This window comes from Streptopelia decaocto (assembly GCF_964273445.1).
Source record: "Streptopelia decaocto genome assembly, chromosome: 1".
NCBI lineage: Eukaryota > Metazoa > Chordata > Aves > Columbiformes > Columbidae > Streptopelia > Streptopelia decaocto.
The window spans coordinates 92,839,597-92,853,609 of record NC_138663.1 but is presented as its reverse complement, the minus strand read 5'-3'; the positions used below and the strand labels follow the sequence as shown (position 1 = coordinate 92,853,609).

General features: G+C 37.1%; 1 protein-coding gene across 2 annotated transcripts in view; it reads left to right on the top strand.

Annotated features, from left to right (window-relative positions):
* TMEM131 (transmembrane protein 131) overlaps window positions 1-14,013 on the top strand; it is a 102,408-nt gene that overhangs the window by 41,825 nt on the left and 46,570 nt on the right. For both annotated transcript variants that reach the window (XM_082073169.1, XM_082073170.1), the window contains exons 4-8: window positions 59-127; window positions 9,538-9,661; window positions 10,529-10,645; window positions 11,471-11,593; window positions 12,307-12,387. In XM_082073169.1, the coding sequence (XP_081929295.1) occupies window positions 59-127; window positions 9,538-9,661; window positions 10,529-10,645; window positions 11,471-11,593; window positions 12,307-12,387 (514 nt within the window). The remainder of the gene's footprint in view (window positions 1-58; window positions 128-9,537; window positions 9,662-10,528; window positions 10,646-11,470; window positions 11,594-12,306; window positions 12,388-14,013) is intronic.

The window sequence follows — 14,013 nt, the reverse complement described above, 5'->3', positions numbered from 1 at the left end:
GGGAGCAAAAATTTATCATTTAACAGTATGTTTTACAGAATTTTAATTTTTCTTGCAGCGTATCCCTATATCGGGGAAATTGCCGACCTCTCCGGTTTGAGCCACCAATGCTGGATTTCCATGAACAGTAAGTTGAAAAGTCTTTTCATCTGTTTAGTTAGAAAAAAAGAAACAAGCGAAATCTCAAGAGCATTTAAAACTGATGGAGAAGATTGTATATTTAAATGGCATTGATAGATTGCCCGTAAGTGTGGTTGACCTACTTGTTCCAGAGAGCTGGTTTACTCAGCCGTAGACATCATATAGCGACCTTTCAGCTGCTATGGTTTTGGTAGCATAGGTACTTGTACTTACTTCTTAGGTACTTGAACAGTTACTCTGCAGGCTGGAACTTAATGTGCTGAAATGAGATTACCTTTCTGCTTTTATGTAACCCATGTCAGAGAGCATCTACTCTAGCATGTCCATTTTACTATTGCTTTGGTGGCAAAAAACTTTGTCAGTGTGTCTGCAGTTATTAGAATAGCAGTGTAGAGTTATGAAAATACAGCCTCAAGGAGAACAAACAGCCTCTAGGAACCTAGCTCAATGCTCTGCCTTGCAGATGGTTGCTGGTTTGCATCTCAGTGGCTGAATGTAATGGTTTACAGCAAACTTACCTGTGAGTTCTTGAGGAGATATAAGAAAGGAAGGAGGAAGGAAGTTTAACAATTTCAATATACCTGTTCGTAATCTGAGAAGTGATTCAGTCTTCACTTTTCTTACCAGTAACTGGTTATTTGGTATAGGTAGCTACAATCATTCTCTTGTTAACAGTCAAAATGAGTTCTGGAGTTGGTGTACACGGATGCAGCCTCTGTGCATTATTGGTACTTTGACATGACATAAACTGCAGTGAGGACCTTTCAAACATTTTGTTAACAGTTCAACCTGGAAGGAAGAAAATAGCCCAGGTGTGCCTTAGCACAGCATTGCTTCCCCCATCCTCAGCCAGCACTGCTACTTAATGAGAGGCTGCTTTCTTTACAGATAAACCACAGATTATTAATAAACCTATAGTACCCCTTCTCTATAGGAAAGACCATTGTACAGTGTGGTGACCACAGAGATGTTCATGGAATCCCCTGTGTTTTGATATGGTGTATCTATACTTCTGTGTTCCTGAAAGAGAGGCTGTAGCTGTGTATTGTCTGTGCAGAGTGGTTTTCCAGGACTAACCTTTATACAAAAAGCCAAACACAATGCCACTAAATAGCAAAGCTATATGAAAATGCATCATTGTAGAGAATTCATTTGTGCACAGTCTAACAAAATTATAACTTTGATTTCTGAGTAAAGACATCATAAATAACTCTGTCCTCTCTTCCTTATTCCTTCAGAATTTCAGAACCTCAAGCTTTTTATGTTTTATGTTGTGTTGTTTTGTTTTGTGTAATGTAACTAGTCCTAGGTAAGAGGATATTGAGCTTCTAAATTGAATAAATACATAATGATAAGCCCTGGTCTACTGCATCTCTCCCTATAACCAAATCAGGTTATAGTTAACAAATTATACGGGTGAGTGCAATACAAACACAAACTTGTAGAGCAGTTTGTTCTTTGTTAGAGTTACTGTAAACTTACCTATTGATTTGGTTTTAAGTTATTTTTGATAGCTACAGAATTTGACATTTGAAATGTATTTTATATACCTTTTTCTAAAACTAATAAAGTGATTTGTTTATGTGCTCTGAAATATCTTGCTTTTAAAGGTTGTCTGTACTTTCCGTGCTTATCTGAATAAAGCTGCATGTGCTTCTTTGCTTTGTGAAATTCCAAAGCTGACTTTTTTTTTTCCCACTTGCTAAATATAGATCCTAAACAGTATTATAAATACTTTAAGCTGTTCTTCATTATATTTTGGCTTTTTATGTAAGCTGTTCTTGTTAGAGCAGAAAGCATTGAAGAAATAGTGTCAATCTAGTACACTGTTAAAGTGATGCAAATCTTTTACTTAGGAAGGGCTCTGTACAATAAATGCAGAACTGCACAGGGGCTTGCTGCCTTCTGTCAGTTAAAATAGGGAATATCTGTGTTAGATCTTGTTCATTATGTCTTCTGTTTATTTTTTTTTTCTAACAGTATATGGCAATTAATTTATCTGTTGTAGCTTAGTTCATAATCTCAGACAGAAATTGTCTTCTGATTTATTATAACTTCAGTAAGAAGTCAAAAACAGTTTTAGAAAAGGTTTAGATACGGAGCCCCAAAGTTCAGGTTGAAATCAGTACTTAGGCATCTAAGTGAAAGGGAACCAACTGAGAAATGCCGAATAACTCAACCTTATGGTGAGAACAAACTGCAGGTGCCAAGTACCTTGGAAGTCAAATAATGCAGACCTAAGCTTTTGGCTTTTTTGCCTTTTAAAATGGATAGGGTTTTCACATTCAAATTCTGGCTTTTCTTTCTTTGTTAATAATGGATTTTAGGAAAGACATAAATGCATATTTAGTTTCTGCGTAAGTATCGTACCTAAACAGTGTTTTGTTTATAGGTAGCGTATAGCATTTAGTAGAGCAACCTTGTTCAAAGTTCATGTTTATGCTGAGGTATCAATATGTATCATTCCTAGGCTAGAGAAAGGTGCAATATTTAATTTCAGCTGTAAGCTAGCCCATCCTTCCTGTGGCATTTTTGGTCTGCTAAGAGTGTGTGGGTTTAATCAGATGTTTCAAAAACATGCCAACTTGAGCAGGAATAATATTTATTAGAAGTTATTTTATCTAGGGATCTCAGAACATCAAAATCAGTATGAAGTTGATAAATAGGTGCTGTAAATATGCTTCCTGTCTTCTACCTAGAGGTGAGATTACAATAGCCTTATACTTCTGGCTTATAACAGTTTGGGGTTTTTTAATGCTTTTTTAATATAAAATAAACACCATGATACTCTACCACTCTGAAGGCAGTCCAGTTAATCTCACGTTTATCAAAGGAAATTAATGCTATATGTTGAGATATGCAAATATGTTCTCTGTATACATTAAGCCTCCGGGAATGGGGTGGAACTGAGGCAGGTTCTCCCATATGACGGCTCCAGGGGATTGTTTAGACTAAGTGGAATACCCATTTGGTTATATAATGTGAAGGCCTCCTGCTTGTGTTTCTGAAGCAACACCAGCCTTCCTCTGGAAAAAAAAAATCTGCAACATGTTGGATATTGGAGATTTGGGGCTTTAAAGAAAATAAACAAGCCAAAAAAAACCCTCCTCCCAGAACCAGCTGCTTTTCTTCTTAGCTGTGTTCTATTCCTTATCTTTTGTTTAATCTGTTACTCTCCCTGTTGTTAAATTGGAATGGAATAATTGAGGTGTTCTAACATACAAACAGTAATGATTACGTCATCTGCCATAGCTTTGGGAGTTGGTTGCTCAGGGGCTGTTTTGGCAGAACAGTCATTACCTGTATGGCTTTCTGTGTTTGAAACAATTCTTCATCTTGGAGCTCTTACAGGTGGCCTCTCTGGGTGAAGGCTGCAGAATACTGTTGCAGGGCAGATTGTATTCAGTTCTTGCGCCTGCTGCGTGGGAGAACTTGAATCCTCGTAGATCTTGATATATACATTGCCCTCATCTGTGTTAATTAAACTCTGACTGTGTCAAAAGTAAACCTTTTAAGTTCTTCACATTTTTTTTTTCTAGAAATATCTTTTGGTAGTGGAGCACTTGGGTTTTGAGTATTTTAGGACACTAATATGGGCCAGGACTGCTTACCATCAAAATTTTAGAATGTGGAGTTAATTTAAAGCTGAAGTTGACATCCCTTGCTTCATAGAAGTGACTGGTAATGTATGAAATGATGCTTTTGGCAAAAGTAATATTTTGATTGTTGATCCCCATATGCTTCTGTGGTGGATTATGGTTCTTGCTTCACTCCATTTGAGCAAGGTCCCATTCTCTACACAAAGATGTCTTGTTGGTAGGACAGTGTTCTGAGAATTTGTCTTTCAGTTTTCTGTTGATAAACAATCTCACTTTGCATTTCTTTGAACATTTTCATGCTTCTTGTTTGTGAGCTCTAGTATTTGTCAGGTTATTCGATGAAAGCTTGAGCTGGCCTTGAAAGCGATTGCTTGGTAATGTTCAAGTATTTGAGACCTTCTTGCAGGTCTTCAGATGTCATGTTACTTGAAGTAACATAAGAGGATGGCAAATGTTGCAAATCAGTCTATTTTCTTCAAGAACTCTAATCTCTTAACAGTAAATAGTAGAGAATTTTAGCAACTACAGAGTTCATCCAAATCGCTAGTTTTCTTACATTTTAAACAAGTATATTTACAATGGCGAAGGGACCTTTATAGGTGCCTATAATGTGCAGCCAAATGTTTACACAGTACATTTGATACACTTCTAATATGTGAGAGTTTGAGGTTGTTGGAATTTTTTTTTTTAAATGCTGCAAAATGAAATTTTCATTTCCCTTGGAGTTTTTTTTAAATGTAAGAAACTGTTGACAGTAAATTGATGCTTAGTCCAGATCGACCTCTGGTTTTGTTCTTGTATCATGCTAGACTGCAAAATGCTGCCAAAGCAAATAATAGTTATTACACTCTTAGATTCATTCAAATCACAGTTGGTGACATAATTGGATAAGACTCTACTACTGGTGTTTTTTAAATGCAGTTTTGCTAATTTTTTGGAAAAGGTATGATTTGTTGTGTGGGATCTAAGTTAGATTCCTAACATAAAATGAGGCATTTGCTCCTTTTAATGTGCTACATGGACACTAACTTTTTGCTTAGTGTGATATAAAAATATTTTCTTGGTTTGTTAAAAGTCAGTGAAATCTGGAAGCTGAGAAACAATTGCTCTATAGGCTAGTGCATATACAAAAAAAATCAAACCAAAACAACAAAACAAACAAAGAAAACAAAAAAAACACATAAAAAACAACCAAAGCCAACCAGCCAACCGACAAAAGACCCAACCAAACAACGGAACTTCTGTTTTCTTCTGCTTTTCTGAATTAGAGGCACATTTGCATTCTCAAACTTACGTGCTTCAGTTACTCTAATTTCAGTTAAAGAAGCAACTTGCCTGTGTCACCCAGCCAGTGACACATACAGTTTAATGTGAAACGGAAATAATGCTCTAGTCACTAATCCTCCAGTCTTGTAGCTCGTGCAGGCTTCCTTTACGAAAGAAACTAGCGTTTTCTTCAGAATAAGGTACAAAAGGCATTCCTTCCAGTCTCTGGAGGTAACTTTGTAAGACCTGCTCAGTTCATTTCATTAAAAGTAGCTGGATGCATTACAAGTCAACACCAAAATTCTGCTTGTTAGAGCTCACTCTCTTTGATCTTCTGACTGGATAACCATTTGCATTGGTTTAGGAAGTTGCCAAGCGGTATGTATTTAGAGGCTAGGAGAGTTTTCTAGGCCTCTAGCTTTGTATGCTTTCTACATCTGCTATTCACGCCTATCTGACACAGGATCCTGATTTAATGCATGTGAAACTTTTGATATGCTGTGTGACAGCTAGTTTTCAGTTGTTTCAGCAGTTGCCAAAGATGTGAAAAGAAAAAGAAATACTTAGGGAAAAACATATTTGTTAAACTCTCAAATTCATGAGGAATTTACCTGAATTGAATCTTGGGTGTATTTATCTATATTCCCAGCATTCCAAAAATCTACATGGGAAGCTTTTGATTGACTTCCGTTTGCTCTCCAGTCTCATTAGAAAGGAGATGGATGAGGAAGAACAGATCTCCATTGCTTTTCAGGAGTAGATTTGTATCAGTTTTCATAAATCAAATGAGTATTTTACAGAGGTTTCTACATGCAGTAAGAAAAAATGTAATTACTCTTTTAAAAGGGCATATTTGCTTCGGAGTGAGCATCGAGATATTTTTGCAAGTTAAGTTTGAACCAGTAACTCAAGGACTCATCTCACAAACTTTTTGCAGGAACTGATTTCCTTTGTTAAAAGAGTCTGCCTCTTCATCCCTAGAACAGCAATTAATTCCATTATAGGGGGCATACTTACAATACGCTGCAGATACTAACTCAGACTTCAGAAAGAGTTGAGTTGCAGCAGTAAAGAATGTGAACACCGGCCTCTTTACCCATTTGAACAGGCACCTCGCCCTTGTTAGTTACCATCTTTTCATCTAGGTTGTGCTATCTGCTTTTTATCAGTGTGATTATGCAGGAACAAAAGATCAGGAACAAAATTTTACATGCTTTGACAGGTCATGTCTGCCTGAAGGTGTGTGTCTCTACCAGCTTCTTGCAGTGACAAGTGCTAGCTGTGACTGCTCCAGGAGATTCTGCTGTAAAATTTGGCACCAGGTTACACTATACATGTGCAGGTCATTGTGGCTTGGTAATCCACAGCCTGGAGAGCATCCCTTATGTGATTTTGCCTTTAGATGTAGGTGCGTTAAAGGTGTCTGGTACACACTGCTTTACCTGGATTTTACCATGTCTGATGCAGAAAAAAAAATAAGTGAGGTTTGTCCTATTTCTGTAGATTTGGCTAACATCAAGCTTGAATATAAGGAAACCTGTATCTGAGCAAAACATAATACTGGACTTATTGTATCAAAATCAGTATGTCAACAAAATAGTAATATAAAATGTAGTCCTAGCAACAGAATTCCTTTTTACTGACTTCTGCCTTTATCACCTATGATCATACTCTGGTGGTTTAGTCTGGAATCTGAAGTTAGTGAACTATGTGATGGCTGTGAGGGCTGCCTCCCTACTAGTTGTTTTTATAGGCATTAGCCTATCAAATATATTTCTACGTTCCTGTCTTTTCAGAACTGGAAAAGCGTGAAGGCCTTTTTAAAACATTGCTAAGATTTGAAACATTTCCTGGGATAATGGGTTTTACTTCCAAACTACATTTCTGACAGGAATAGGCTGGCACTTCAGTATTACCAGTTCCATTCAATATGGTTTTCTTGGCTTTGTGGTGTTTCATACATTATGTATCATAAAAAGTGTCACTTAAGTCAACTCTGATGTTTTCAGTACACAGCTGAATTTCTGTAGACACCACAGGTGATGTGCTAGTCATGTCATTTGCTTACACGTAATACAGTGCTTATGTAATGTAATACCTCACCTTCTCTTGCTTCCTGCTGTTGGGGTTGGCAGAAACTGTTCTGCTTTAGTCTTGTATTCAGCTCTTAAGCTTGTCTTCTGAAGACTGGTTTGAGTCCATAGTAATAGAGAAGGAGGATAGTTTCCCCTTCTTGGGGAGCTACTGAATGTGCTCTGGGGAAGAGAAGCACCCAGAAACTGCACTGTGGCAAGCAAAAGAGTTGCAGCAAGGTGCTGGGAGCATGTCTTCCATTGAGGAGAAGTTGCAGTGAGAACCAGGGGACAGACAGCTGATCCTCAGGAGAGTCTGAAAGAGCTTTCTTCAGTGTTGAAGGAGTTGGACTATTTTCCTTTTTTGTTTGTTTGTTTGGTGGGTGTGTTGGTAGGATCAGAAAGTGCTTGTTTAAGGCATGACCACTTTTCTCTAAACAAATTCACTGTGAAATTGCAGACTGTTATAAGAGCTTGCTTGTGCCTTTCACAGTTACCAGCTGTGTTGGAAGTGAAGGAGTATTTGAAGCAGTGGGTTCAGAATTCAGGAGGTGCTGGGTAACTCCGTATCAGCAAACACTTTTCTCAGTTGTGCTTTTGTGGCTTGTTGTTGGTTGTTTTGGTTTTTGGGGGAGGGGTGAGGTAGAGATGAGGAACTTTGGCAAGGTGGCTCTCTATTCAGATGCCTCTAGTCTGATAAGCTTTTCCCTTGCAAAGGGAGAACAGGTATACAGGTTTACTGTTTGATTCCATTGATCAGCAGTGTAGCAGTTACAGCAGTTAATGTAAAACATGACAGCTGATATAAACCATTTCCCTTTCTAATATCCCCATGTATGGTGGCAACAGAGACAAGTGTTTTTATGTTACGGTGTGGCAGGATGCAAACCCCCCTTGCCTCTGTGACATACGGCTTAACCTGGATGTTAGGTTTTGTTCGGTTTTGTGTGAGTCTTAAAAGGTGAGGAGTAAAGTTGTCGTCTTCATTACCGGTTAAGTTGGAGAAGTCGAAGTGAGATTTTTTTTTTTTTTTTCACAGTGAAAGGAGAATCAAGAACAAGGGTTTGCTGATGGAGGCATGAAATGAGGTGGACTCAACAAGAAAAGCGATTTACAGTAGTAGAGTGCAGATATAGCCTACTGTCAGTGATTATGCAGTTTATTGAAGGTTAATAATTGTGTCTTTGAAATAATATCACAGTCTTCAGCATCTGTCTGTTTAGTCTATGTTTCGTAAGTAGGAGGTTCTGTCTGCTACTGTAGTCACTTGGTAAATGGTGATGTAGTTTGATTACTGTCACTAAATCCTCCATCCAAGGCAGCCTTTAATTTGCAGCAGACATATGTTGCTCTGTCTGTTGAGACATGCCCTCCTCCTCCACGCCCTCCAAGCTGAAAATCTGTGGTGCAGCTACAACAGCAATTATTAATTTGGCCTGTTAAATTCACTGAGAATGGCAGAGCAACTGCTTATCACTTCAGATAATAATTCTTATCAATAGTGTTGTGGTCCTTGCAGTGTTCGGAGTGAGTGGCATGGGTAGGAGTGCTACATGGAATACGTGTAGCTTGAAAGTTAACTGTTTTGAATTAAAAAATTTAATTTGGAGTAAATTGTAATCTACACTCTTTCTTAGCACTTTGGTGCTAATGCTTAACACGTATGTGTTAAAAGGCGTGAGAACAATTCTGAAGAGATACCAAAGTCTGAAAAATAAATGGGGAAACCAAAGCATGCATTTTCACATCGGCTGTTGTAAGCAGAAAGAAACAAGACTAAAGCTTCTGTGGAATAAATTGTTAGCATGCATTGTTACTGAAAAAGTGCGTTGATGTTTAAGTGTTTGACTTCTGTGTTTCAGACTTCTTAAATTCAAGGATTTATCTCAAACATTTCTTATTTTTTTCCTTAGGTATGAATTCAAGTGCAATATACAAATAAAACAGTTTTCTGCTGCATATGTCTGTGTACTTAATTCTGTAGAGCACATTATAAAATATAATACCAGAAAAATTCTGGATTCTGGATAAGAGTACTTACAATCTAGCAGGAAAATTTGTGCTTAGACTTTTGTCTGGGGTGTGTTCTGTTTATTTTAAGTTACTGTGGTACAGCCTTTCTTGAAATAAATATTTAGAGGTTCTAGCAGGAAACTTAGCCTCTTCTGATTCTGAAGTAAAAACCTGAAAAACAGAATTTCATTTTGGATAGGTGTCATTTTAGAGGTTGATACAATGTTAGGTAACCCTTCAGGAAAAGCGATCAATAAAATAATGGAAAATATGTTAATGAAGTAATTCTTCAAGGTAGAATTTACATATGGTACTTGAAAAAGCATTTAATGCAAAGTTTTATTGTCAGTGCTCATCACTGTTATGTTCCTATCTGGTTTAATGAGACAAAGCCCAATACTTATTTTTCTCAAATTCTAACATTTTGAAAATATTCTCTCTGACAGGCCAGTTGGAATGCCAAAAATGGAAAAAGTTTACCTACATAACCCTAGCTCAGAAGAAACAATTACGTTAGTATCAATATCTGCTACAACATCACATTTTCATGCATCATTTTTTCAAAACCGGGTAAGTTATTCTGTTTTCTCAAAAATGAGCTTTTTGTTCCTCCTCCCTACCCCAAATAGTAGGAGCTTGTTAAATGAGCTACTGCATTTCTTGATCTTATACCAGTTACCAAGCAAATCTGAACTGAGCACAGAAACACATGTAAACTCTCCTAGAAGAGGAGGAGTAAAATACTGCATAGGAGTTCCAGCTATGCTGGTATATACTGTAACTGCTGGCTTAACAGCAGATCTCCTTTGCTGAAGTGACTAAATGTACATTGTCTTAGAACACGTACAGGAACAAGCTGTTCCTATAATTTTTCTGAAAATTGTAATTCCGGTGGAGCTGTATTAGTGTGAAGCAGTCACTCCAGTGCACTTACAACTACTGCCATCATGTTACAGGAACCCAAGTTAACTCTGCTGACACTATGCTTTTTAGCTCTTAAAGACATTACTGTTAGATATAGTCCTCTAGTTTCAGTTTTGTTTGCAGGGCCTGTGGCTTAGCAGAGACCATGTAAACACTAAAGGCTTTAGAAAACCTGTCTATAAGCAACGTTTCTCACTTATATCAGTCTTGTAGTAATTGCCTTTCTCCAGTTAGAACTCTTGAGTTCAGAATTCAACATAAAAATCCAATTAAATGTCATTCTGCACTGCATAATAGTTGTAAAATACTGGCACTTTTTTTTTGTCTAAAACCTCTACTTTTTTTTTTCTTCTCTCTCTCGAAATCTGCAGTGGAGTTTCTAACTTCAGTTTTCCATAACGAACAGATGGAGATTTTCTCTAGTGCAAAGACTACTGTTCATCTGCAGGGTGGAATGTCTTCACTAAACAGTTTTGCTTATTCCTCTGCTTGCTTGCTTTTATTTTTTTCCAGAAAATTCTTCCAGGAGGGAATACGTCCTTTGATGTAGTTTTCCTCGCAAGAGTAGTGGGAAATGTAGAGAATACTTTATTTATTAACACTTCCAATCATGGGGTATTTACTTATCAGGTAAGAGAATTACTCTTTCAGAAGAAGTTGTGGAGTGGGAATCAACTAGAGCAACATCTATTATGGCATGCTGAGCTATCCAAGAATATTTGCACAAAAGGCTTTTTTGATCAGGCCAGTTGAAGTTTTCAGCCCTGCTGCTTGTTGTAACACAGAGGTATCTCATTGTAAATATCTGTAGGGCAGTACTGTAAACCAGATTGATGAATTTATGTAGGGTTTAAAATCCTCCCAACAACTGTCATGTGTGTGTCGTTTTAGTGGCTCATTGTAGCGATCTAGCTCATTCTTTAGCTCTGTACTCATTTGATCCAGGGACAGGACAATGTTATTTATTAAGCTGGCAAAAAATTGCTCACTTGAGATTCAGAAAGATAAACCAGACAGATGAGAGAGTCTGAAAAATGAGAGAAATGCTCTTGTTGAAAGAAAATTACTCTTACCATGGCAATGTTTTGAAAACAACAACAACAATGTTTCCCATATGGAGAGTCTGTTCTGTAAGGGTATGATTAAAGGATATTTCACATCTTTTTAACCTTTGGCTGGTATCTATGGTTTCAGAATATTAGAAAAAGACGGTATTTTGACTTCTTGTGTTCTAAATATATCAGTGTAATTAGCAGCAGCTATGAGAAATACCCTTTACCAGCATATTAAACCAGTTTCTTTATTTCTGTGCTTTAGCATGATACTGGTTTTAAATATTCATTTAGAAGCATACTTCAAAATTAATTGAAAAGAGTACTTGGAACATTACTAAAATTGGCACACACATCTTGGGCTGTGCAGCTACTTAAGCTTGTTTTTCTTTTTCTGAACTAGGTGTTTGGCATTGGAGTACCGAACCCCTATCGGTTGCGCCCATTTATTGGGGCACGAGTTCCTGTAAATAGCAGTTTTTCTCCTATAATAAATATACATAACCCTCACAGTGAACCTTTGCAGGTGAGCCTAAGAGAAAACCGTTAAATGCTCATTTATGTTTATGATATGAAACTGAAGTTTTGTTTATCTTAGTACTTCTTAAAATCCTGTTTGGACTTTAAAGCTATTTGAGGCCAAGTCCTGCACGTTATATAAATGTTTTTGTGTCTAAATGCAAATCTGTTGTTTTAGAAATTGTAGATTATGCTCACAGATCTCTTCATTGCAAAGCTGAGGTTTTACTGTGAAATTTCCATTTATAAAATGGTCTTAATTACTGCAAAATAAATAATTAAACTTCACTGGTAATTAGGAAAAATGCTGAAGAAAACAAAGTTGAATAGATCTTGTACTTTTAATCCAGGCATGCTTCTTAGCTTCCTTCTGCTTGTTATGCACAGCCTAAGTTGTCTTTACATGTATCCTAGTGTGTAACGCTGGCGAACATTTTTATGTTAAGGCAGTGTTGATGTCTATACCTAACCAAACAAGTAAGTGAATAGTCCGCTGATAAATGCGATTTGATTTGGTTAAGTGATACACAGACAGTGAAATGCTACAGAAAACAAAGTGTGGCAGTAGCAAGTGGCTATATCTTAATTGAAAGTGAATTTATAAGATACTCTAATGGTCAGATAGTTGATAACCCATGCCATTGCACACTAGAATACCTGATAATTAAAACAGAATCCCTTTAATGTTGAGTGCTGACATCTTCCTGTTATCTACCTCAGGTGGTAGAAATGTATTCCAGTGGAGGTGATCTACATCTAGAGCTTCCAACAGGACAGCAAGGAGGTACAAGGAAGCTATGGGTGAGTAGTCATCTCTTGCAGCTTTCGTTGTGCTTGTTTGGGGAGGTTTTATTTTGTTATGATTTTAGTTTTGGTTTTTTTAATCAACTTATGTTTCTTGTCATGTAATCATTAAAAATACCTCATAAAAATTTGAAACTATAACAGGGTCTGTTAATTGTACAGTAATAGGAATTGAAGGAAAGGTATAATTACAAGAAGTTATGTCCATTGAGCTGTGCTTTTTTGAAATGAGAGGAACAAGATGATTCCCAGTAAGAATGAATTGCACCTGCTTGAGTGTTCGGAACAATGTAGTCCTCTGTTGGCATGTGAGCTGGATCTAACCCACTGGAAAAATGTACGTTTTTTTTTTTTTTTTAACTGAAGAAGTCCTTCCTGCAAATTGTTATGAATGTGTACGTGACTTGAAGAGGCAGCTGAATGAACTCAGGGAAGAAGAATCTATTAAGGACTACTAAATAAATCAACAGTATGTCTAGCTGCCGTAAATCCTTAGATCCATGAGTTGAGAGTGGCTGGAAAGTGTTCTGGAAAATATTCCTACATGCATGCCCTGCAGTTACACTTTACTCTTGATGCTTGTTGCTTGAGATAGTATAGTAGGTTGGATGGACTCGTGGTCTGGCCCTTTAAATCTGTTTTGTTGTGGTATTCACTTAATGGAGTTTTGAAGTAACACATACTGACATCTTTAAGTGAAATAAAGTTTAGGAGCATCCTGAAGGTAAAGTATTGGCTCTATATCACATTCTTGGTGATGTCCAACTAGATACAAAACCTAATTTGAATTGTTCCTTTTTTGATGACTGTTCTGGGAGAGACTTTAAAGTCATTGGGCTCCAAAACTTGGGTCTTCCTCAAGTGTATCATTACAGTCACTGACAGTTACATCTGCTGTAGTGAGTAAAGCCAGGATAGTTCCAAATGAGTTAAGAGGGATGATCACAGAACTTAATTCCTGTCTTTTCTGGAATATGGCACTATCATTTAATTTTAGATACAAAAGTTGCAGACAAGTGAGTATGAATACAGATCACAAGCATTTTAAAAAATGCAGTGGAAAGACTAAACACGTGCTGAGGGCTAGATGTAAACATTAAAATGGATTTGAAAACATGAAGTCCCTAATATTTTGACACCATTTTAGTCTAATGGCATCGCTTCTAAAGATAGCCCATTACTTGTTCTGAAAAGAACTGAAGGCGAATGTTGAATTCTGTAGCCATTAGTAGGTAGGTAACAAACATGTCAGAGCCACAAACAAAAGAATAGAGGGTTTTTAAATGTCAGGTTTATTTCTAGTTCTGTTTCTCAAGCATTTTTCAGCTTCTCTAGGCCAGGTTGCCAGTTAAAGCAATGATGACTTGCATGTGAAAGCTTCCAGTGTATTGTGTGGAAAGGCAGTTAGGCTAATGCTAGTCAGCACCAATCTTCTTTTACATATCAGCCACTGGTATTTTGAAACAATAAGGCAACTAGAAGAAATTAAACCAGTAGGAGGAAACTTCCAGATGTGTCATATTGGCGATGTCCAGAGCTGCACTGCAGTTAGAAAAAGCTGCAAAGCAGAAGAAATTATTTGAAATATGGTGATTATACTTTGACATAAGGATGTGCGTCATT